This window comes from Pochonia chlamydosporia, chromosome 2 (assembly GCF_001653235.2).
Source record: "Pochonia chlamydosporia 170 chromosome 2, whole genome shotgun sequence".
In the NCBI taxonomy this organism is placed as follows: Eukaryota; Fungi; Ascomycota; class Sordariomycetes; order Hypocreales; family Clavicipitaceae; genus Pochonia; species Pochonia chlamydosporia.
The window spans coordinates 197,657-222,398 of record NC_035791.1 but is presented as its reverse complement, the minus strand read 5'-3'; the positions used below and the strand labels follow the sequence as shown (position 1 = coordinate 222,398).

At 38.9% G+C, this 24,742-nt stretch overlaps 5 protein-coding genes across 5 annotated transcripts; 2 read left to right on the top strand and 3 right to left on the bottom strand.

Moving 5' to 3' along the window:
- Positions 1-967: 967 nt before the first annotated feature.
- On the bottom strand, positions 968-1,279 carry VFPPC_15455 (hypothetical protein; the record flags this gene model as incomplete). Its single annotated transcript, XM_018293208.1, has 1 exon — positions 968-1,279. One exon carries the CDS (start codon positions 1,277-1,279, stop codon positions 968-970), a length of 312 nt encoding a protein of 103 aa, XP_018146135.1.
- A 1,402-nt stretch (positions 1,280-2,681) lies between these two features.
- Positions 2,682-3,410, top strand: VFPPC_15454 (D-xylulose reductase A; the record flags this gene model as incomplete). The annotated part of the gene is made up of 1 exon (XM_018293207.1): positions 2,682-3,410. The coding sequence occupies one exon, from the start codon at positions 2,682-2,684 to the stop codon at positions 3,408-3,410; it is 729 nt and encodes a 242-aa protein (XP_018146134.1).
- A 96-nt stretch (positions 3,411-3,506) lies between these two features.
- VFPPC_11927 (multiple ankyrin repeats single kh domain-containing protein) lies at positions 3,507-7,118 on the bottom strand (the record flags this gene model as incomplete). The annotated part of the gene is made up of 2 exons (XM_018289966.1): positions 3,507-4,778; positions 4,842-7,118. The coding sequence occupies 2 exons, from the start codon at positions 7,116-7,118 to the stop codon at positions 3,507-3,509; spliced, it is 3,549 nt and encodes a 1,182-aa protein (XP_018146133.1).
- Positions 7,119-7,241: 123 nt separating this feature from the next.
- VFPPC_11926 (ankyrin repeat-containing protein) lies at positions 7,242-8,830 on the bottom strand (the record flags this gene model as incomplete). Its single annotated transcript, XM_018289965.2, has 2 exons — positions 7,242-7,530; positions 7,593-8,830. The coding sequence occupies 2 exons, from the start codon at positions 8,828-8,830 to the stop codon at positions 7,242-7,244; spliced, it is 1,527 nt and encodes a 508-aa protein (XP_018146132.2).
- Positions 8,831-11,484: 2,654 nt separating this feature from the next.
- VFPPC_11925 (hypothetical protein) lies at positions 11,485-12,648 on the top strand (the record flags this gene model as incomplete). The annotated part of the gene is made up of 1 exon (XM_018289964.1): positions 11,485-12,648. The coding sequence occupies one exon, from the start codon at positions 11,485-11,487 to the stop codon at positions 12,646-12,648; it is 1,164 nt and encodes a 387-aa protein (XP_018146131.1).
- Positions 12,649-24,742: the final 12,094 nt, after the last annotated feature.

Below are 24,742 nucleotides of genomic sequence, written 5' to 3'. Positions count from 1 at the left end.
ACTTGCTGTCATTCTCCGCAATCAGACCATCTACCTGAAGGCCTCTTACCTTTATAGACGATGCTTTACACCTTCTTCTCTTCCCTACAGCTTCCATGCAACATCAAGGCTGGCCAAGAGAACGCACCCACACGCTTCTTGTTTTCTAAATCAAGGGCTAGCAGTCTGTTCAGATACTGCGTCTAGTCTTCTATTAGCCCATCAGGCAAATACAAAAACAGGCAGTTATCCTGCAATTAATAGTTGTTTCGAAGATGTTAACAGTTGAATGAAGTCTTGCGTCGGTTGGTCCGACTACGACAACTCCAATAGATTTCCGGTACTTTGCAGCTACCAGTTGCTACAGATCCCGCCTTGTCTGACCAACAGGCCACAGAAACGCTCATGGCTTACATTACTCTAACTTGGTGAAATAATTGATCTAAATTGCCCAACATAGCATTGAGGCATAATCGTGCTGAGTCTCCTGCCCTGACGGCCATGATGTCACCTCACCGCGACGTAGTGGGTATCGCCACCAACACTGCCACAAAAATGATTGGGCACGACGCTAATGTCGAGGCGTGCCAAAATCTGACGTGTTGTTTGTGCCAATAACTTTAGTCGAAGGCGATACCATAATTGGGGCAGTTGTCGATCTGGTGTGAGATGAAGAACTATAAGAAGTCGCCTGGGAAGATGTAAATTATTCCAGTACTTTATTTGTAGTCTATAACAGCGCGCATCAAGCTCAGACATACAATGCAAAAATTCAAGTCGAACTCAGAGACAACGACGTCGTCAAAGACCAGTGGGATGAACACAAACGAAGAGCGTCGACTGGCAGCTGAAGCAGCATATCGATGGGGCAAAACCCCGTCAATGGGATCAGTTGAGGAGGAATCAAAACTACGCCCTGATCATCCTGTGCACAAGATACCACTGGAAAAACAAGAAAAGCTAAAGAAAAAAGGAATTAACCCGGTCCTTAAGGCTGAGATGGACGAAATGACAAGGGGCCAGGGTAAAGAAAGGAGATTCTGGAGCAAGTTTGGGCTAACCAGCACCGGACCCTGGATGAGATAGATGCTCTTCTTGGAGTCATCGACACAGAAAGTTTCAGGACGATACCTAAACGTCGGTATTGGAACTCGACTTCGCTCAAATGCACATTGGAAACCGAACGATTATTGTCATGGCGAACCTGATACATCTCCGGCGCGAAGACTATTTCGTCAGATGGAAAGGCAAAATAACCCCGAGGTTTCTGGTGCTGGGATTTGTCCCAGGGGAGTGCCATCACGCAAGCGCCGGGATTTTCTGTGCAGAACTTGCAGTAGAATTTGGAACTTGCCTTGCCGTCATATTTAGAGGCTATAGTTTGTAGCTAAATGTACATCTAAAAATTATTGATATGCTGTATGTTGCTCAAAACTACGTGAAGAAGACATTTCCCAAGTATGTCCTGAAGCCAGTAAATCACCGTCCACTTCTGTGAAGCCTAATCTTGCCACAAACGCAGGATAATCGTCAAATACGCGGTAGTGGGAGTGTATTCTGTCTGGGACGCTTTACTATGATCGTTAATTGTACTCACGCTTGTACCTGTTAGTTTACAGTGAATTGGGAGAGATTATTGCGCCAATGGTGATAGTTAAATCACGGTAGTGCGGAGTTAAAGACTAATATTTATAGGTCATGCTCCTCGCAGTCAAGAATCCGGCTGCTCTGTCTTTTGACTGGTTAAGCGTTTTTTATAGACCACCCTATGTGAATTAAACTCGCAGAGCTCTTGCCACGTCACCAGACTCTTTAACTCTCCCTGTGATCGATGTTTAATGCCGCCGAAGTCGGCTCGGCGCACTGTGATCCGATCTTGACCACCAGTTCGCTTGCGGGGTTAGAATACTCCTTCCTCTAATGATATCATACTGGGAAAATAGTCCAGGGTGTTAGAAGGCTAATCAACAGGCTTTTTGGGGCCCGAGGAATCTAACAGAGGGGTAAAATGTAACTGTGGACGGAATAAACATTCTTGATATCGTGGGCGGCATTTGCCCTGTTTGGGTATATTCCACAAAAGACTTGGCTCTTTGAACTCGGAGATTGGAGGCATGGAGCGGGGAGATCAACCACTGCATCTAGCAGAAGCCAGCCTCCATGACATGCACAACTTCGTCCCTTTCATCATTTTACCGTCACTAGGACTGGCGTTTCCTTTAGCCACGTGAGTGTTTTTACGAGGAAAAAAACAACTGAAAAGGTCAGTTTTATTCACGACCCGCTCTTCCATATGCTGAACATGTGCAGATGAACTTGTCGTGCATGCTTTATGGTCCTGGTAAGGCCAAATTCGAAAACCGCCCGCTTCCTCAGATAGAGGACCCCCATGATGTTTTGGTCCGTATATCATTCGTTGGGGTCTGTGGAAGTGATGTAAGTAACGCAATAACGAAAATTCGACAAAGTCAATCATCCTTGACAACATGAGCTAGGTACATTTCTGGACCCATGGAGGGATCACCAGACACGTCTCTGAGCAGGAACCACTTGTCATGGGCCATGAAGCATCTGGAATCGTTCACGCCGTTGGACCCGCGGTGACTACAGTTTCCTTCGGCGATCGAGTTGCAATAGAACCGGGGTTTCCATGCCGGAGATGCAAGCTTTGTAAGGCAGGAAAATACAACCTGTGCTCCGAAATGAGATTTGCTGCAGACCCCCCAGGAACTCATGGTGTTCTTACTCAACTTTTCCGAGTTCCAGAAGATTTTATTCACAGAATTCCTGAATGTCTTAGCCTACAGGAGGCAGTCCTAGTTAAACCGCTCAGTGTGGCAGTCCATGGTGTGCGTATGGCCAAACTAGCTCCAGGACAAGCTGTCCTGGTTCAAGGCTCTGGTACTGTCGGATTGCTTTGCGCGGCAGTCGCAAGTGCATTTGGGGCAAAGACAGTCTGTGTTGCAGACATAAACGAGACCAAGTTGGACTTTGCGCGTTCTTTTGTCAACTGCATGACTTTCCTTTCAGATCCCACGGTATCTCCCGCTGATGATGCTGCGAGATTTAAAAAAGAGAACAGAATGCCAAATGGGGTGGATGTCGTCTTGGAATGTACTGGTGTCCAGTCTTCTGCGCAAACGGGTTTGCATGCATCCGCGGCTGGATCTACTTTTGTGCAAATCGGGATGGGGAGACCGGAACAAACTTTGCCTTTGGGCACCATGATGGAAAAGGAAGTCACTCTCAAGACATCCTTCAGGTACGGTCCTGGCGATTATGACATTGCTATTGAGCTTCTGAGTGCGGGCAAGGTGCAAGTAGGCACGATGATTAGCTCCGTCGTGCCATTCGAGCATGCGACAGAGGCATGGGAGAAAACAAAACGAGGAACCGGCATTAAGAACCTCATTCAAGGTGTGCAAGACTGAGCATCATGAACGTGATGGCCTCTGGTTTTCACATGGTGGTGGCTATTCTTTCGATCATTGACATCCGTATCGGCTATTTAGAAGACATTGCGTACCTTATTCTCCATGTCCATGGGCTGAGCCAGCTGATCCAACGGTCAATGTGTTCTTCCTGGACCCTAGACATTGCTCCAGATAGGAAACAATGGCCCAGTGTTTCTTGTGACGGGCCGCATTCAAGGCGCTTTTGTACTTCGAATTCTCAATCACCAAAGCTGGATCAGCCCCGTTCGAAATGAGCCATCTTACACCCAGAAGGTTATTCGACTTTGCAGCCATCTGCAATGCGCAGCCATACTTGCCCCCGAGTGCATGAGGGTCAGCACCATACGACAACAGCTTTTTCATGGCTAGTACACTGGGGCCGCCTCGATGAAAGCCACCGTTTTTGATGGCATTCTCTTTAGCCGCCGTCTGCATGACAGAACCGTACTTGCCCAGAATGTCATGCAATGTTGTGCAGCCGTTCTCCAGTAGAAACGTAATAGCTGTGGTATTGTGAGTGTATGCAGCAGCGTGAAGTGGACTTCCATAAGTCCCTCCAATAGCATTGATATTTGCACCTGATTTTATCAAACGCTCAGCAATATCATCCCACTGACGGCGGTACGCCACTTGTAATGGACTGTGAAGTTTTCCGCCTCCCAAGTTCGGGTCCGCGCCAGCATCAAGGAGTATGGTGGTGGTCAGGCGACTTCCATTCTCCATTGCCACCAAGAGAGCTGGGCCAAAGGTCCTTTTGGGGTCAACCTTGTTGACATCAACTCCAACTTCCACAAGCTTCTCTAATAGTAACCTCTTGTTGTTGATGTCCTCTGATTGGTAGACTTGAGAGTTGCTCACAGACGCATGTAGGACACTTCCGTAATCTCCGCCGGTGAAGTGCACATCAGCACCGATACTGACTAACCAGTCAAACGTGTCTAGGGAAAAATAATACGCCGCAGCTTGCAAGGCTTGCGCCAAAAAAAGCTGCCTTTCTTCCGGGGTCATTGGGACAGACAGAAGACTGGGAAGGACCTTTTTGCTGTTTCGAAAACCCTTACCAAATATGTATCCATTCTTATACCGTACATCAGCCCCATGTTCAAGAAGAAGTTCAACAAGATCTGTGTCCCCGCATAAAACTGCCTTGACGAGAGGATATTGGTATCCCTCTTTAATTCGATTCGGATCGGCGCCGTTTTCAAGCAGGTACTCTACAAGCTTCATGTCCTTACCACATGCTTCCATCAACGGGCCACAATCAATGTCAACAGCTGCATTGGGATCAGCGCCATATTCCATCAGCAGTGTCAAAACATCAAAATTCCCATCCGAGACAGCCGACTTTTGAGGTTAGTCAGTAACAACTTCGCAATCATGGTGTCGGCCCAAAATAGTGTTACTTACCGTAAGAGCGCTGGTATATCTATCGTGGGTGTTGGGGTCTACACCCGCGTCAAGCAAGTCTTTGACAGACATTGGCTTCTGCGTTATAGCCTCCACAAAAGTCGAACCGCCTATATTTGCAAAAGATGCCCCGTGGTTCTCTAAAAGTGTGACAATTTCATCGTGTCCGTCTAGCCAGGCGCGTCCCAGGCCAGTTTCTCCTTGTTCGACTGCGTCCACTTTGGCGCCACTTTGCAACAGCAGTGGCACAAGGTCCAACATGTCGAAACGGACGGCCTTCCAAATTGCACTACCACAGTCCTCTGTTGCAGAAATTTGTGCCCCTTGTCCCAGCACATATCGTACTACAGAAGCCTCCCTTGAAAGCAGAGCGTACTGGACAAGGTCTCCGCTCTCCCCGTCATTGCCATTCAGCTTTGCTCCGTTGCCTATAAGCAATGACAGTATATTTATGCTCCCCCGTTCCGCGGCATGTTGGACTGCAGTACACTTTCTCGCTGGATCGAAGTGGTTGACATCGGCCCCTTTTCTAATCAGATAATTGATGGCTTCTTCATTGTTGTTGCTGATGGCAACCATCAAAGAGCCTCCATCATCAATACTAGCACCGTTATCGAGTAGCAGATCGGCTATATCAAAAAACTCATTATCAATGGCGGCGTCCAGGGGGGAGCTTTCCGTGCGCTTATTCACGTCGGCGCCAAGATCAATGAGCCGAACGGCTAAGTCTTTCATGCCCTTATCCACGGCTGCGTATAACGCGGTTCCGTTGTTTCCCAGGGCGTCAAGGTACGGCATCCTATCCAGGATAGACCAAGCTGCTGTTTCGTAGCCGCCTGAAATAGCTCTGTTGAGTGCAGAACCAGAGTCACCGCCGTGTGCATCAACGGCAGCGCCGCGGCTAAGCATCGTTTCGAAGAACCAAGAGTCCTGATCATATCTTTCTATGCTTTCCAAGAAAGAGACTTCGTCAAACTCTGCCCCCCGATTTAGTAAGACCCTAGCCATCTCGATCTCACCAGTCCAAAATGCCCCGTGGAAGGCGTTGATATACCTATCCGCCACGATATTCGGGTCACAACCGCTTTCCAAAATGACTCGGAAAGTTGCCATGTCTCGACTCTCGATAGCACATTCTAGCGCTGTTATGTCATTGTATCCTCCGTGCAGGTTCGGATTTGCACCAGCACGAAGGAGGATCCGACAAGCTTGCGTATGCCCACCTTGTGCTGCTGCGCATAGCGGATATCCGTAGTCTCCTTTCCCTCCAATGTTGGGATTGGCGCCATGGCGCAGCAAAAGTTGCATGGTTGGTATAGATCCGGCTTCACTAGCTCCATAAAGCGGCGTCCCGTCGGCCAAGCCAACGTGGTTAATATCATGCCCAGCACCAAGCAGCATGGCCACCAATTTCACATCCCCTTTGCTTGCGGCAGTGTAAAGAGTAGACCCGTCAGACGACTCGAGGTGAAGATCTGCGCCGTGCTGCATCAGGAGATTTACAATGTCGAAATTCTCATTCGACATTGCTGCAATTATGGCAGTATTGTAAAACCCGCCCTGGGTATTGACATTGGCACCGGCGTCCAGAATATCTGAGACGATGTCACGATTTCCTCCAACACAAGCTGTCTGAAGCACCGTCCCGTATTTGCTCTGACAAGTGATGTTGGGATTGGCGCCTCTTTGAAGCAAATGCTTCACCGCGTCCTTGTTGCCATGGTACGCTGCCACGGCGAGGCAGTTACCAAAGAACCCTGCTTGCTCCGACACATCACATCCTCGCTCGGTAAGTTTCTCAACCAGCTCAATATCCCCAAGGTATGAGGCAACATACAACGGGGGCAGGTGTTGTTTTGGATTCATCGTAAGCTTATCGTGGTAGCTAAAATATCCACGGTAAAATGGATCGTACTGCCATTCAAAGTTACACGCATTAAGCAGGTTTGCCAGCCCGGTCCGTCGATCTGGATCCAACAACTGGTACATCAGATCCTGAACTGTAGTTTTCATCTTCTGGTCGGAGCAAAGTCGCCCAGCTTTCCAATGAACCTCCCAGTTCCTTGTTGAATACTGCAACAGCGGATATTCCTGGAATTCCAACTTCGCAGCCACATTGTTCGGGCTATATGCCATGACATAATTGAGGCAGCAACCACCAAGAAAGGCGTTTGCGAGTGCCTTTGAGGTGGAATAGCTGCGCAATGTACTTTGTCTTAACCTGTCGGAAGTAATGTATTCTTTGACCGATTGATGTGAGAGGGACACAACGGCCATGTCGAAACTTTCATCTTGGTATCTCCACGTAGCTCCATGCTCTCGACTCAGTTTTTCGCTTAACCAATCTTGTGATCCGTACTGCGGCTTCACGTTCGAAACAGTCAAGAGAGGTCCACACAATTACAGTATCTTCTTGTCCTCAACTAACCGACAAGCATCTGGATCGAATGTATTTTCCGGTTCAATCACCACCGCCTCTGCGAGCTCTGCCAATAACAGAGGCCGGGTGGCAAAGGCCAGCCAATGCAGCGCAGATTGAACATACTGCCTATGCAATCGAGGAACTGCCTGCAAAATTCGATCATACATTTGGTCGAGATTCTGAGGTAGCTCTTTCAGCTCAGCTCGTATCATTGCCGGCGTTATACACTGTCTCATCGTTTCCATTTGACAAACTGCCCAACGGAACCTATCCAGAAGTTAACACAACCTAAGGCACAATGCAAGACATAACAGAAGGCTCCAGCTTACATGCCATTTGATCCCTGGACTATCGCTTCAAGCATTTCGTGCTGAATAGTTGGTCGCCATTTGGAAAGAGTACTGTCCCTGGCAATGTTGTTTTCAACCCAAGTACGAATATCAGCGTTAACTGTTGATCGCGCGATGGGGATGATACCGAGTAGAAACTTCTTCAACCCATCTTCAATGTCAACTTCCCTCCTGCTCGTAATGGATACGACCAAGTTGTTCTTTGCCGCGCACGTCTCAAGGAATTGAAAGACAATTCCTCTGTCGCCGCGAAAGCATTCATCGAGTGCGTCAATGCAGACGTAAATAGATTCTCGGGCAGGCAATATCTCGGAAAACGTCTCAATCAGTTCATCAACCTCAGGTTCCTCGGCACCAGCATTGCATTGTCCGTATAGATCAATTGCTGGTTCGATGTTGCTGCCGGCTGACGCCGCGATTAACTGGTATATCAGAGATTTCAACAAACTAGCTGCAGACTGCTTCTTGTTGTCTGCGAAGTCAAAGTAAAAGTACAAGACAAGCGTTCTAGTATCGTTGGCAACTCTGCCGCGCAAATACTCAATAATTGATGAACAAAGAATTGTCTTTCCTGCTCCAGGAATACCATGCAACCAAAGCAGGGGATGCGACATGTCCGCCCAACTCTGAAACGTGGCATTTTCGAATAGCCATTCTGAAGTGCGTGGCTCGTGCTGCTTGCAAGACAATCGATGATTTGCCTCCGGATCACAGACTTTTAGCCACTTTAAGATATTTGCGCGCTCTGTGTTGTTCCTGTTATTCTCCAGGTTACTAAGTTTCTCGGTTTGATTGCCTAGAATAGCAGTCTGGTATGATGATATCGCGAGTTGAAGCGTAGCTTTCGAGTTTTGAAGCACCTGAATTTTGCTCTGAATGGTCTTCGATTCAAATGGCCAGAGGATTTTCGATTTTAGCCCGGGCTTCAACATGGGCTGCAATTTAGCTTGCAAGTCGTCAAGAACGCGCTGCACTGCTGCGAGCGGCCCTCCTTCGACATCGGCAAGCAAGGCGTTCCCCAAATTAGCGAGAGATCGAGTTGAATTTCGATCCACAACCCTATAAAGCTCTGCTAACACCACTGAGACAGATTCTAACTCGTCTATGAGTTGTCCAATATCACCTTTTGCCGCTTTAATTTGGGACTGCACTCGATAACATGCTAGGAGCACCTTTGCTGAGAGGTCTATAATCGTCAAAATGCTTACCGGATCCATGATCGTGCTATTTGCTTTGCCAGCGAGATTTTCAAGTGAGAGGTAAATGGTAGAATGCCGGTGCTGGCTTATGTGAGCCTTCTTGTAGGAAAACTACATGCTCAGCCCTATTGCTACTCTATACATGCACAACTAATAAATTGAACAAGCATTTGCTCAGCTTGGCTGATGCTGACCAACAAGAAGCCGCCATGTGGGAGAAATATCTGGTCACGCAGATTTAAGACCAGCCTAGACCCAGACAGAAGGGGTATCGTCTAGCCACAAAACCTTGGGGGATTTAAAATTGCACCACCTTTATACTTTAGCCCGTAGCCACGGCGCTAGTAAGGGCTTTGGACCTGCCTAAAGATCCTTTCTTTATTAGGATAGTAGCCGAGAAGAAGAAAGTGATGCTAATCGTAAATATCAGGCTGATAATAGCGACTCCGTGGCTGCCGTGGACTAAATAAAAGCGACAAGATTTGTATCTGTAGTATTTATTGCCTGGCACTGTGAACACTTAGCGGTATATCAAATTTGGTAGTCAAAGCAGAGTGTCAAATTATTTACTCGTTGCCGGATATCTGCAGGGACCAGTTGCAGCATGTACACATATTGAATGGTTTGAGATTTTGATCGAAGGGTTACAGGAACCTTCGCGCCCTCCGAATAAGCTGAGGCTTGCAGAGCCCTCGCCGAATCTAAATTCATGGCAAAGAGAACTACGGCGTACATGCTGAAAGGCGGTCGAGTGTCGCCGAAGGACTCGATTGTACTAGTCACTCCTGAGAGATAGAGGAGACTTGTGCAGGATGAAGATGAGCATGATTGACGACTTTGGTTACAGGCTGTGCTGTATTTCTCTATTTAGGTGTACTTGTACAGGAAGACAAGACTATCCCCATAACCATAGGAATCGTTCAGATCCAGCGGAGTTCAGGATGTGCGAAAGGACCGGTAAATTGGCGTTGTCAACAAACGATATTGTCAGTAAGCTATGTGATAGTTGCTGCAGCTATCAAACAATCACTTTATTAATACCATCACAAATAGAAGCTGCACACGGCTTCCATCCAGCTATAAAGAGGTCTATTGCTTCTCTAGATAGCTTCGAAGTCAAGGATCAAATATATTTTTTTTCAATTTGACACATTTGACATATAGCTAGCAACTGTATGATAGATGTCTAGATGACCTAGGTGGACCTGCTTTAGAGTATGAGGAACTAAATGACAGATATTTAGCGTGTTGCTATGATTGATTTCTTCTCTCTCCTCCGTGTCTATGTTCAAGGTTAAATTAAGTGAGAAACTTCTATGATTTAGCCCCTATAATTGCTCTCCATCATCGACAAGGAAGTTGAAAATTGCAACGAAATCTGCAGCACGTATCGACTAGTATCGAGTAACTTCTGCACACCGGTAGCACTATGGGTCAGAATCGCGAGTCACGGTGAAGATCTTGATATCACTTAGGCCTGTACATCTTCGCAAACGAAATAACTTGCTGTCAACGAAGATAATGCCAGCAACTACGATACAGTGGCTGCGGCTTTAAAACAACCTCTGCAGCTATCAAACAGAGACAGCAGATATCAAACTCTCAGTGCTTTAAAAGGCAGCTGCAGGCAGCTTGCTTCCCAGTATAAGAAGGTCCCAATGACCCAGCTAGTTATCCCAATACAAGGACCGATCCACTGTTAAGTTAACCCGTCGCTAGCTGCAGTTTGGATAGTTGTGATACTTGCGCCTTCCCAGTCATGTCATCCAGTGAACGACCGCCATACAGTGGCCCCCAACAGATACCAATGACCCTCAAAAACCCTCACAAGTAGACCTTAATTCGAAGGCGTAAAAGTTGAATCACGGCCCAAAAGCAATACGCTTCGCGCTAGCTACTGGCCGTCTCGACAACAAGCAGATCGCACAAACTACGACAACCACTCACCACTAACTCATCGCTTTAACCCTATCATCACCTCGTGTGACACACAGCAGACGCCGCTTCAGCTGCCGAAAATAGGATCCTGAACACTCGGGGAATAGGCCCCGAGCTAGTCGGCTTGAAGAATCATTGAACACGAGAAACCGCAGCAAATTAAGAGGACAGGCGGGAAAGGGCAGCAAACGGGCGATAAAGGCATATGGGCTTCAATGAGGCAATGGCCAAACTTGAGGACCGTAGTATTTTCATAGTTTTTATAGCAGCCCTCTTGGGTTTCCCACCGGCCGTAATAAATGAATAATAATAATAATAAGCGAGGTTGCTAACCTTAAAGGTTACACAAACCAGTGACACACGCTCAGGCTACACATGCAGGCGTTGACGCACGGCCCTCTTGTCCATCTGCCTGGTGTCTCTACAGTGGGCCAACTATAGTCTCCACTGGTCTGAGCCACTCCTCCATCTTGCACTCTTCAGACGCCAGACCATATTTATCGTTTCCAAACACAGCATCTTGTGTCTTTAATGTATTTTCCATCACAATGAGGCAATGCACCACTCTTCTCAGGCCGTCTTCTCTAGCAATATCGCGCATTCACGCGCCGCCTCGTTTTCGCACATCACCACAATCCATCAGTCCATCACAAAGTCACATGTACCTGTTCCGGTCGCGTTATAGCACAGATTCCCAATGTTTTCCATTATACCAACGCATTGGTCTAACAAGCATGACCGACAGCGAACGGCTTTACCCATTAATAAAGCACTTCGTTTGTGATTCATCAAGCGCAGATGCCGTTGGCGAGGTTGCCTTGGCCCGTTTCGGCCCTCTCATGAAGGATCCAAAATTCAGGCGTCCAAACCAGACAGAAACAAACCCGATAGATGACGGCCATCTAGCCGTTGAAGAGTATATTAAACATATCTGCCTTCCCAATGACACGACAGATACAATGCTCAAGTCATGGGCCTGGGAGGCGAACAGACGAATGGGAAACATGACCCCCCAAATTCAGCTTCGTGATCCGGCACGCAATTACTTCAACACGACAGCCATCCTATTGCTGTCACTCTGCAAGAATATTTCCACATTGTATATTGGCACCATCTTTTATGATCTACTCGGCCAGTACTTGCGAATGGTAAACTACGGAGAGACGCCTGTGCCTGCATTACAGAAGCTGCAGCATGTTCATATCGGTGCCTTGATGGCAGCGCATGAGCCCCCTGAAGACTTCTACAGCTTTTACTTGGGTGCAACTCTGCGACTATTTCACCGATTACCATCAATGACGACAATATCGATGGATGGTGTTTGCGACAACATGGAACCGGAATTCTATATTGAGCGCGTTGCCAATATGAAGAAAATGTATATCACTCGATCCGACATTCGCACATTTCCGCTAGACCAGATGATCCGATTCCCAAAAGCACTGGAGGAATTTACCCTGACCACAGGTGGGCTGTTTTCCAGACATGGTTCAAAGCCCTGCATCATATCAAGGACTCTTGGAAAAGCCTTGCGCCAGCATCGGCATACGCTCAAAACACTCAACCTAAGTTCTGAGGATCTGGCCTGGCCCGCTCCATGGGGCGTGGATGACGATGGACTTTCGGGCAAAATACAAGGCGAGTCGTACGAAGCACTGCGAGAGTTCTACGGCCCGAACTATATCCAAAAGGACCTTGAAATTCAAGACCCCCAGCCTAAAGAAGACGACGACCCGCCAGACCAACCTTTGAATGGCATTGGCTCCCTCCACGACTTTCCACAGCTCACATACCTCAGTCTCTCTCTACAGATGTTGTTTGGTTTTGGCTGTGAGCTATATGACGGCGCATCCCATGAGATGCAAGTGGGGCCAAAGCCGCAAAAGTCACTCGTTTAGCTTCTGCCGCCAAACTTGGAGTATCTCTGCATTTACGATTATACAAGAGGCGAAGTGGTCGACTTTGATCAGAGTATTGACGAACTCATGGCATGCAAAGGCGAAAAATTTCCGAAACTAAGAGTGATTGAGGGCGTTGAAAGAACGATTGAGGAGAGAATAAAGTACCATTCCTTCCTCGAAGGCAGTGTCTTTTCACATGAAGAACCACCTTATACTAGGCTCAACTTGGATCAAGAGTGGAAGACGGCAGATGAGCCGGAGACTGACTTTATCATTGAAAGAATACCAAAGTAGGCGCGGTGCACTTGAGAGGCGTCTTGTACAATTTTGATGCCGGCGTTGGCCTGTTAACAGCAAATAGAGGCATATTGACCTTTTTTCTTCGGAAAAGCCGGCTTAGGCGTCTTATTCATCGAGTTTATAGCAGGGTAGATTAACGCTAACAGTTGTGGTACTTATTCAAACAAACACAGCAGACTTAAGACGGCGAGAACAGACAAAACAGCAAAATTGGTGAGTGGGGCAGTGCTAGGGCTTATGTCTTCACGCCAAAAAGATACAAAATTTCAGATTCAGGCTGCACAAATCGCAGCTTAATAGAGTACTTTTTCTAACCAGGAATTAAAATGCCGCTCGACGGATACCCTGACAATGGAAAAAGTGCAGAGCGCTCTAGAAAGCAAAGAGTTGGAACTCACCGACGTAACAATCAAGGGAGAAACTGCACAATTTGCGGGCCTAGCAATAATTTAGAGCTGTCTTTTAACGTAAAAGAGATAGATAGTAGGGGTATAGGCGAGGTACCCTTAATAGCGTAATTTAGTAGCAGGGTAATAAGGCAGCTAGGGTAGGGTAGTTTATATAGTATTAAAAACGACAGCTTGCCCGCCTCGGGAAATGGTGGTCTTGGCCTACCACTTTCGGTGGTTCCCTTATCGGGAAATTTACAGCCCCTCCTTTGCTCGCCGCTTTTGCGCTGCCTATAAAGAGGCCACCCTGCCACATCCGTTCATAAGTACTATTAAGTCTCTCTAAGTTATTTTTTTAACTTCTCTTCTTCTTAAGCGCCAGCTTACTTATTAATCTTTATGCTGCCTATAATACCATAATTAACATGGCGAACTAAGAGGAACACTATAACCGCAAGATATAACTATAGCACTAGGTTCTCTAATAATTTTATAATTTCTATATCTCTTTTTCATAAGTATAGGGTGCCTAGGGCACAGCTTAGGATTTCTGCTAGCTACTAGCGACTAGAAACTTTACTAGACCTATTTAAAGTGGATTAGATGTGGTTGGTTTAAAATAACTAGATAATTAGATAATTAACCTTGCAGACCTCTTACAAAATTACCCAAAAGGGAGAAAATTTCTAATAATACTAGCAAACGCAAGAGTCTAGACCCCCTAGAAGCACTTTATGCCTTAATAGAATTACTCAAAAAGGTAAGAACTTTTGCAAGCAACTATTATAGACTTTCCAATTATGGGAATATATAATAACGTGTTTTGGCTGGCAGCTTGTATCTGCACTTAATACCTTACTAGGACTTTTGCTAGGGGTTTAAGGAGGGTAATTAATATAATACTTATCTAAGAGAAGTATTAAGATAATAAGATTAGAGGTAGAGTTAGACAGGAAATTAGGTTAATAATAGTCTTAATCCTTCTCCTGTAGATAGATATAGCCTTATTTTAGGCACTAATTAAGAGGGAGAACTAACAGAAGGCAGCTTACAACTTAGATGTAGAAACTAACGCCTTGCGGTTTTAACTTTATTTGTATAGTTACTAATAACTTAGTTACTATAAACCTAGTCTACTAACGGCCGCCCTAGAGATTTATAGTTAATATTAGTCTATTATTAGCTTAATAACTTATTTAGTCTATTTACTTAATTAAATAGTAGATAAGCAAAGATACACCTTAACTTGCACTAGAAGAGAATAATTTTCCGCGGATTTAGAGAGTATATATTCTAAGACTATTAAAGTTATAAGATCTAGGATACCTAATTTGCGTTAAATAACTCTATAGCTTGCTCTTAAGAATGCCTATAATAGAATAAGTAATAATATCTAGAAATAATATTTACTAGACTTAAAATACACTAAGAGGCTAACCTATATCTATATTAACTTAGCAAGTAAATGTGGCTATATATTATTAGCTAGCAGATAGTATAATACTAATTTGCCTTACTTTAGTGTATGCCCCTTTTATTTATATTACTAAGATAGGCAAGGCTTACTAATTTTCTATAAGGTATAATAGATAATATAGTAATAAACCTGCTACTCCTAAATAGTAGAGTTAGACTATTTATCACATTTGCGTCTTCTTTAACTATAGGATTAGCTAATAATATTAATTAGCTAACGTGATCCACATGTAAGTAAGACAAACAAGCAAGTAAGACATAAAATACTACTATCTTGTAAAGATTCTATAAAAATATAACTATAATATAAGATATTAATTAATCTTTACTGCTATTCTCTTTATTAGGTATTTCTAAATTAATCTAATAAGTTTGCATATTATAATTAGTCTTACTATATATACTATATTGCTATCCCTTTATCTTATTCTAAGGCTTATAACCTCTAGTTTTATAATCTTCTTGCTATATTTACTCTTCTATATTATTCTAATCCTAAAGAGCTTATCTCTTAGTAATAATTATACTATTACCTTAGTGTAATCTTATTTTTCTAGCTTTATACTGCTTGCTTAGTATTATATTTACTTTCTAAAGTTAGTTAACCTTTACCTTTAAGAGTACTACCTAATATATAATTCTATATATTCCCTTTATAATCTAATCTATAGTAGCTAAAATTAATATTAGAGAGCTTTCTTAGTAGTAACTTATTTGCCTTTTAATATAGTTAGTCTATAAAGTTACCTCTATTAGATTATTTAGAGTCTTTAGAACCTATATATTTAGTAGCTCTAGTGCCTCTTTAACTAGCATTAGAGTTTATAGCCTTATATTTAGGCATAATAAGATACTATTTTAATTAAATAGAATAAGTCCTATGCCTTAAAAAGCTTTCTAAATATTTTCTCTTATTATTATAGCCTTAAATGCAGTAAAAAATACAGGGAAAAAGTTAGCCTTAGTAATATAGGTTATATATGCTCTTATAAGTCCTTTAATTTCTTTACTATATGCCTTCTTAAGCAGCCTAAAATAGCTAATATCTAGTAGCTAAAGAATATAAGATAAATAAGAAGGCATATAGAGCATAATAATCTTATATTCTTTATAGAATATCTTAAATTTAGTTAAGTAGTAACTTTTATGCCTATCTAGAATAAGAAGATAATATATACTATAAGTTTAGGGTTTAATATGCTTTTTAAAGTGCTAAATCTAATCTATAGCTTTCTTATTTATTATCTAGCTATTATAAGTTATAGAGATAACCTAATCCTTTAGTAGTATACTATCTTTATACTAGTTTATAAGGTAATATTACTCTATAATAATAATAAATAGCAGGATAGCCTAACTATAAGAATTAATAGACTAGAGTACTAAAATCTATTTTCTATTACCTAGTTAAGCTAAACTTAGCTTACTATATCTTTCTAAGCTTATAATAACTATTATAGTTAAGATTATACCTATTATAAAGCTAGTCTTATTAAAGTTATAGAAATCTTTATCTAGTATGCTATATTTTATAACTATATTATATATAAGCTTAAACTAAGGCCTAATTACCTTTAGATCTTTATATAAGGCCCTTTAATAGTTATATCTATATATAAAATATATAGTAAGCTCTTTATAGCGCTTAATAAAGTTTAAAGCCTAATTAACTCCTATAAAAGGTATATTATAATTAGTAAGAAAGTAGTTTGCTATATCTTTTATACTATAAAGCTAGAGAGAAAATAACTATAAATCTAGGTTAAGAATATATTTAATAATTATTAATTCCTCTAAATTTATTAATTTTTAAGAATTAGGCATAATATTACCTTAAGAGGTAATGCCTTTTAATTAGTAGGCTAGTATTATATAACTAATATAATAGATCTTAGCTATAGATCTAATGCTTAATTTAGGGTTTTATTAGATAGCTATATATACTAGAATTAGTTCTAGCTCTTTACTTAAGGTTAATATATTTTTTTAGGAGAGAAAATTAAGTTTATAGTATAAAGGTATAAGATTCTAGTTTTATGTCTTACTTGCTTATTTGTCTTACTTGCATGTGGATCACATTAAGCCTAAAAAATAGTAAGTAATGTGTTCTAATCTAATATTTGCTTCTATAAAATAGTTACTTATAATACTATAATTCTCTAATAATATCTTAGTTACTGCCTTGTATTGCCTGGGATTCTTATAAGATACTAACCCTATTAAATGCATCTTTAGCGTAAAGACCTTCTTCTTTTTTTTTGGCTGTTAAAGGCTTAGGTTATAGGACTTAAATTTTATTAGTTTGTTTATAATAAAAATAGAGCAAAAATATTAATAAAGTTTCTAATAGAAATTTAGGATTAAAATATTAGAGAAGAGGGAGATACTATAAATATAAATAATAGGGAATATTAGGCACTAATAGAGGATAGCATGCTTGTGCTATGCCTCTATCCTTATACTAGGAGAGAAAGCAGACCTTTCTAACCTAAATTATACTAGTTATTCTCTAAGTAGTTAGCTCTAACTTATTATTTCCTATCTGTTTAACCCCCTTTATAATAGGCTATAATAATAGATTAAGGCCTATAATATAAGTGTTTTCTATCTATAAAATCCTATAGAGCTAATTGTAATACCTATACTGCTAAAATAAATATAGGAATATATATTATAATGCATACTATAGCTAACATGATCCACATGCAAGTAAGATAAATAAGCAAGTAAGACATAAAACTAGAATCTTATACCTTTATACTATAAACTTAATTTTCTCTCCTAAAAAAATATATTAACCTTAAGTAAAGAGCTAGAATTAATTCTAGTATATATAGCTATCTAATAAAACCCTAAATTAAGTATTAGATCTATAGCTAAGATCTATTATATTAGTTATATAATACTAGCTTGCTAATTAAAAGGTATTACCTCTTAAGGTAATATTATGCCTAATTCTTAAAAATTAATAAATTTAGAGGAATTAATATTGAGTATATCGTCGGGGTAGGGTTAGACTTGGGTCGTAGGAAACTTAGTGTAAATTAAAGTGCAGTTGCTAATAGATAGGAAGCATATAGGTTGCCTTAGAAGCAATAAGACTGTAATGTATAGCGCAAAAATTTAGCTACATGCTAAATAGATAGATAATAATACACTCTAATGCTTTTTATCTATTTTAACGTGGGTTTAGTTTGTCTTCTGTAAGTTACTTATCCCTCTAGTATTAATAGTGTGAATATTTATTAAGTTAGATTAATATATAGGACAAGTTAATAGCAAGCTAACCTATTACACTATCCCTATATAAGATAAGGCTAAGAGACTTATTAGGTCCTAAAGTCTAGTTAGTACCCTTATTATTTACTTTATATATCTAATTAGAGCTTAAAACTTAGTTAGTAACCCTACTAGCTAAGAGAATAGGCAGCCTTATAAGTTAAGAAGATATAAATAAAGGCCTATATATTATAAGCTCTATATATTATATATATTAGTAGCATCTAAGCTAAAGCTAAGAAAAGCAAAAGCAAATAGAGGGTAAAAAGAGAGAATAATAGTAGTAACTAGAGTGAGAATAGATTATTATTCTATTAAAAATATACCCTAGATAAAAGCTATATAAGGTTAATACTTTAATGCTATAAAGACTTAAAGACTAAGCATTATACTATATAAAGACTATCTATTTTTTACTTGCTAGGCTTACCCTAGAGAGAATAAAGTTAAATAGCACGTTAACTACTAAAAATAGGTTATATAAAGCTTATAGCAAAGCATATTAAAGAAAGGAAAGAGCAAGAAAGGCTCTATTTATAGCAGTAAAGGCAAGCTATAGTTAAGAAATAATAAATAGAGCTTTTTACTAAAGCTGCCTAAATGCTAATAGTGCGTATTATTAAAACTAAGGTTACTAACCTAATTTGCCCTTCTAATACTATTACTAACCTTAACCTGCGCTTATAAGCTACCTAAGAGGATAATAATAATAGTAATAGCTTTAAGTTATCTATAAATAATAGCGTGCAGTTAATTAATAACTATAAGATAGCTACCCTAAATGTGTCTAGGCAGCTAAAGTATAATTAAGTTAACTTACAGCTAGGAGATAGAACTAACTAGGCTCTATCTTAAGTTAAAGACTATACAGTTAATTATAGCCCTATATTATTCCTATTATACTCTTTAGCGTTAGAATTAGAGTTAGCATAGAGATATAACTTTTGTATACGCAAAAGCCTAATACCTACTAACTATAGCCTTAATTTAAGACTGTCTTCCTCTATAGCAGGTTATAAAGCTAGACTAGAGAGAGTTAACCTTCCTTTACGGTTAATTAGAAATAGCACTTAACCTTAACACGCTCTAAGTTAAGTGCAATTAAGCGATAAATAGCTACACGTAGAGCTAGAGTTATGCTAGGTGCTAGCTTTACCAGACGTATCTAATATATCCGCCTATTAGGTATAGTAATACTAAGCTTAATAGCGCGCATAGCAGCATAAATAGCACGTAATAGATGCAAATTAATAGCGTAGCTAAGTTTATATTATAACTCTCCTAAATAATATGCTACCTCCTACTATATTTATCCTATATATCTAGCTAGAGCTAGAGCTAGAGCTAGAGCTAGAGCTAGAGCTAGAGCTAGAGCTAGAGCTAGAGCTAGAGCTAGAGTAAGACTAGGATATTGCTAATAGAGACATAGGAGATAGGAACTCTACTGTTAATAACGGAAATTTTAAGGAGACCTTAGTGCAGTCTACTATAGTAGTTACTAGCAATTAGGTACTAAGTCTAAGTTATTAGCAAGTAGGAAATATTAATAATAACTAATAGGATAGTAGGCTTATAGAATAAGTAGTAGTATCTAGTAGCATCTTATGTAGTCTTAAGTAAGAATAGAGCCTCTTTATGTCTAATAATAATACTAGCCTGCTAGGCAGATATAGCTTTATAACTCTATCTAGTAATATTATAAGTAAAGGCATAGCGCTACCCTAGCAGTAAAACTATCTTTTAGAGCGGCTAATATATAGTCTTACCCTACTTCTACTACTCTTACTAATATATGTCTGCCTTAAGGAGGCTATTACTGCTATTATATTAAGCAAATTACTAGTAGGACTTAAGTTTATTGCCTGCTAAGGTATAGCCTATAGATATATATTTTAAGAAGTATTATCTCTTACTTATAGATATAAGTAACTTTATAAGCTAAACTATATATAGCTTCCCTTAGTTTATACTATTGCCTAGTTTAAATAGACTGCATATAGCAGGCTAGCTAATAGAGGTTAGAAAGGTTAGTAATACCCCTCTAAATAAGAATTACTATCTCTTACTAAGAAAGCTTTCTCTATTAGAGAGATAGCATAATAGTTTTAAACTAAGCTTAATTATATTAATAATATTCTATAAGTAACTAGCGCTAGTAACTAGTATTACTATAATAACTCTAGCTAAGTTTAATAGTAGGAGAAGTTACTTGCCTAGCCTCTAGCGCTACTATCTCTCTTACTCTCTAAAATCCTAGTCTAGAGCAAAGAACTAAAGGTTAAGAGAGCCTAGGATATTAATAGTATCTAGCTTAGCATAATAGGCCTCTAGGCAATTTAACCTAATAATAATTTATTCTAGCTATTATTTTATCTACTATATATATAATCTATAGCTAGCAAGTAGATTATCTAGCCCTATAGTATTAACCTTAGCTATACCTACTATGCCTACCTTAGCTTATTTTCCGCTAGTAGTATGCCTATAGATATCTTTCTTTTCTTTCCTAGCACTAATAATAGGCATCTAGTAAAGCTAAGGCAAGCATAGCAGAAGTATAGTATTACCTTACTATATACTCTTTTACTTAAGCAGCAGAAAGATCTAATTAAAGGTATAATCTTACTAGTAGCTTACTTTAGCCTTACTAAGCTATACTAATAGGAGATACTACTAACCTTTAGTATTACTAATATAAAATTAAAGTTATTCTAGGAGAGGCCTAGTACTAACTAGTAGCATTCTAAGGACTAATCCCGTATAGTATATCTATAATATACTATATAGGGTAAATGCCTTAGTAACTTCTAGTGTAAACTTAGAGCTAAGTGTAATAAACTATAAATACTAACTGCTAGAAGAGCTACTAAATTTGCCTACTTCTAAGATCTAAAGCTTCTCTTTTAGGTATATAATACAAAGAATATCTTTATATAGCTTACTCTAGTATAATCTCTAGATCTATTTATTAACTAGGTGCTATACTTATTAAACCCTAATTTTCTTAACTTCTAGTTATATTAGCTTAATATTAGATTCTGTAATATACTAGGCCTATATGCTAATAATAAAGAAGGATAGAGAGGATAAGAGAGACTAGTAATACTTTTATAAAAGAAATTATGCCTAGAGCACTTTTATAGTTAGCTTGCTAAAGCCTCCTCTAATATATAGCTTAAGCTAGAGTACTTTTATGCCTTCTATCTATAGAATGCTACTACTTATGCATCTAAGGTAAGAGGCATAAGCAGGAGGGTACTAAGTCTCTTAGACCTAGGCAACCTAAACTATTTTAAGCTTAGCGTTATACATGCAAAAAGCTATAACTATAATAAGAAGCGCTTCTCTATTCTATCTAGTAACTATTAACTATTTAGCGCACCTATACTAGCAGTAATAGCACTTAATAATACTATAGTTAAGAACCTCTTTGCTGCTAGCTATAACTATTTGCGTGCTATATCTAGTGTGCCTCTATAAAAACGGTTAGAGGTTGCTTAGAAGGCTAATAAGCACTATCTTTAGGCAGTAGCAAAATATAACTCTCCTACTAATAGCTATATAGTTTATAGGGAAGTTACCTTTTGCCTTAATGTGATTCTTATAATGTATAGTTATAGGGAGTTTCTAGCTAGCAATAATAGTAATAGTAGTACCTTACTATTTATAGGCTTAGTATAGGCTTGCTTAGTAGCAATAGAAATACTTTATCTAGGTAATAGAGAGAGTAATTAATATTACCTATTTTAGGTATTAGATACTAAGGATATAAACTTATTTATATCTATGCTTTTATGTAGATTTATTAAACCTTTAGACTATATATTTAATATTAGTTAAAGAAGCAATAATAATATAGGAGACTTAGCTATATATAATATATAGACTCTTATCTACTTTTATACTGCCTAGTTTTTTCTTAGGCTTTTACTATTATCTCTTAATAGTAAAAGGGAATAGTACTTAGATAAGTAGATATAGGAGTATAACTAGACATTAAGGCAGACTAGGGATAGATAGAAAGTTAGGTATATATAGTGTGGGTTTAGTCTAAAGTAAAGCATATAAGATAAGGGGCTACTCTAGCTAGGTGCTAACTAGATAGACTAGATATATTATTACCTATCTATAGTAGCTCTCCTTTATGTTTATATTCCCTATAACCTATAGCATCCTATATAGGCAGCATAATCTACTATTAGGAGCTTTACTTATACTAATATCACGGTAGCATACCTTATTAAGGATCTACTAATTAAAGTAACACATATGCAGTAATATAATTAGGTAAGTATATACCTAGCATAGTTAAATAAGAAGAAAGCAGTATAAATTATAGCATAAGAAGTTATAAGAGACTATAGTAAATACTTATTATATAAGCTCTAGGCATATTAGGCAAAGGCTTATAGGAGTAATACTAGGGTTTAATAGTTATATCCTAGTAGTAGCATTTATACACTTATATTAGCACTTAAGGACCTATAGAAACTAGTAGGCTAGATAGTAATACTATAAGTGCTACTTAATATCTATAATAAAGTATAGTATATAAGAAGTGCTAGGAAAGGCTTTAAGAATCCTCCTAAAGTTCTAATTAGTATACTAGTTTAGATATATAAGAGGCAGCTAAAAGAGTAGAACTAGACTAAAGTTATATAGCAAACCCTATTTAATCCTAGTAAAGAAGTTATATAGGGTAGAAATATATTTTATATTTTATACTAGCATTTTAGGAAACTCTATAAGAGCTATTAATATATAGATGCTATGCTATTTAATAATAAGTTTATAGCTAATATAGAAAGATATATTATTATAATATTTAACCTAAATAAGTCTAAGGAGGTTAATACTAGCTATAGGAGAAACTTTAAATATAATTACCTTCTAACTTTCTTTAAAATATAATTCTAGGGCCTAATAATTAACCCTTTTTAATATTAAATAAGCATGTATAAGGTATAGATATATTACCCTTTTAACTACATGTAGGCTATTTATAGGCCTTAGAGGAGAAGGGTTATTATTGCTAATATTGCCTAGATTAGGTTATATAACTAACTTTCCTACTTATAGCGTAGAAAAAGAGGTAGTACTATAAACTTTAAGTATATAACCTAGACGTAATATAAAGCTTCTAAGTAGTATGCAAGCTTTATATTACAGCAAGCTAGACTTTAGCCTAGCTATATTGCATTATTCTTAAAGTAGCTAACTATCTTCTAGTCTATATAAAGGGTCTACTCTATCTTGCTAGGCTATTTTGTGTAGATAATAATATTAATAGCCCTACGCTACTACCATGCTATTAGGATTTTAATATATTAGAATTAAGTAACCTTAGATTATAGAAAGTTCCTATAGAAGGAACTATATTTAGAGAGGTATTACTAGCTATTATTCTGCTAATAAGACTAATTATATTATTTCTTATAAGGGCTAGGCATGCTATTATTAGATAATAGAGTATTTTTAAAGGCTTATAGTTTTAAGGAGCGCGCAAAAAATTAGGTTAGCTTAGGCGCTAGGTTTATATAGTAAAAGGACTTATTAGCATAAGAGCAAATAGATAGTGCCTTATAGATATAAAACTTAGTATATTAGAGAAAGTTAAGAGCTAGTATAAGAATATAAGTAGTAATAATCTGCTATTATAATTTATAAATTAGGTAGAAGCCCTATAAACTTGCGCCTTTATTAATAGTAAGAGCAGTAAAAATAGCAAGATTCCTAAGAAGATAAGTAAGAGTAATTATAAATATTTAGATACTAAAAGCCTAAGTTTAATAAATAGTCTCTTATAATGCATATTAGCGCAATTTAAAATATACTAGTATAGAACTAAAAATAGGCTAGCTATTAAGTTATAAATATTATATTTAGGAATTAAAGAGGCTATATAAGTTAGCGCTATGATCCCTTAGCATCTAAAATTGTAATAATAGGGACTATATTTGCGCAGAAGAACTCTAATAATGTTAGACAAAGGGGTTAGCAGCTAGACTTACATTTAGAGTCCCAAAAAAAGGGATAGGTTTAGAATTAAGTAATATCTATATTAACTTTAAGTAGAGTAATATTATCTATAGAGTAAATTAATAGGTAGTAATGTTATAAGCAATTAGGGATAAATTATAAATAGAAATAATAATGTAATAACTAGTCTTACTAAATATTAGCAGCTAGTAGACCTATCCTCTAGATAACTAGAGGTTAGCATTATAGCCTAGCAAGTAAGAGCATTATAACTAGGCTTGCAATAAATACTATAATACTAACCCTTTACCTCTTCTAGCTACTTATAGCTACTAGCTTAGGAAAGATACAGCTATACCTACTGCTTAATAGGTTTCTAAAGCTAGGAAAGATTTTCTCTAGCTATAGTAATATCTCTAAGCTTAGCAGATAACTATATTTTTCCTTGCCTCTACTGCTTATAGCGCTATACTATAGTTGCCTCTTAAAGTTATTCTACCTTAGCAGTTAAGAAATCTATATAGGATACTATATTATAAGAAATCTCTATAAGCTTATCTATAATAACTAGAAGTAATATAGGAGAGTCCTATTATAGGGGAAGGTTTAGACTAGATTTAGTATAGTTAGCTAGCAGATATAGGTTTATTATAATACTAGGAGGCTAT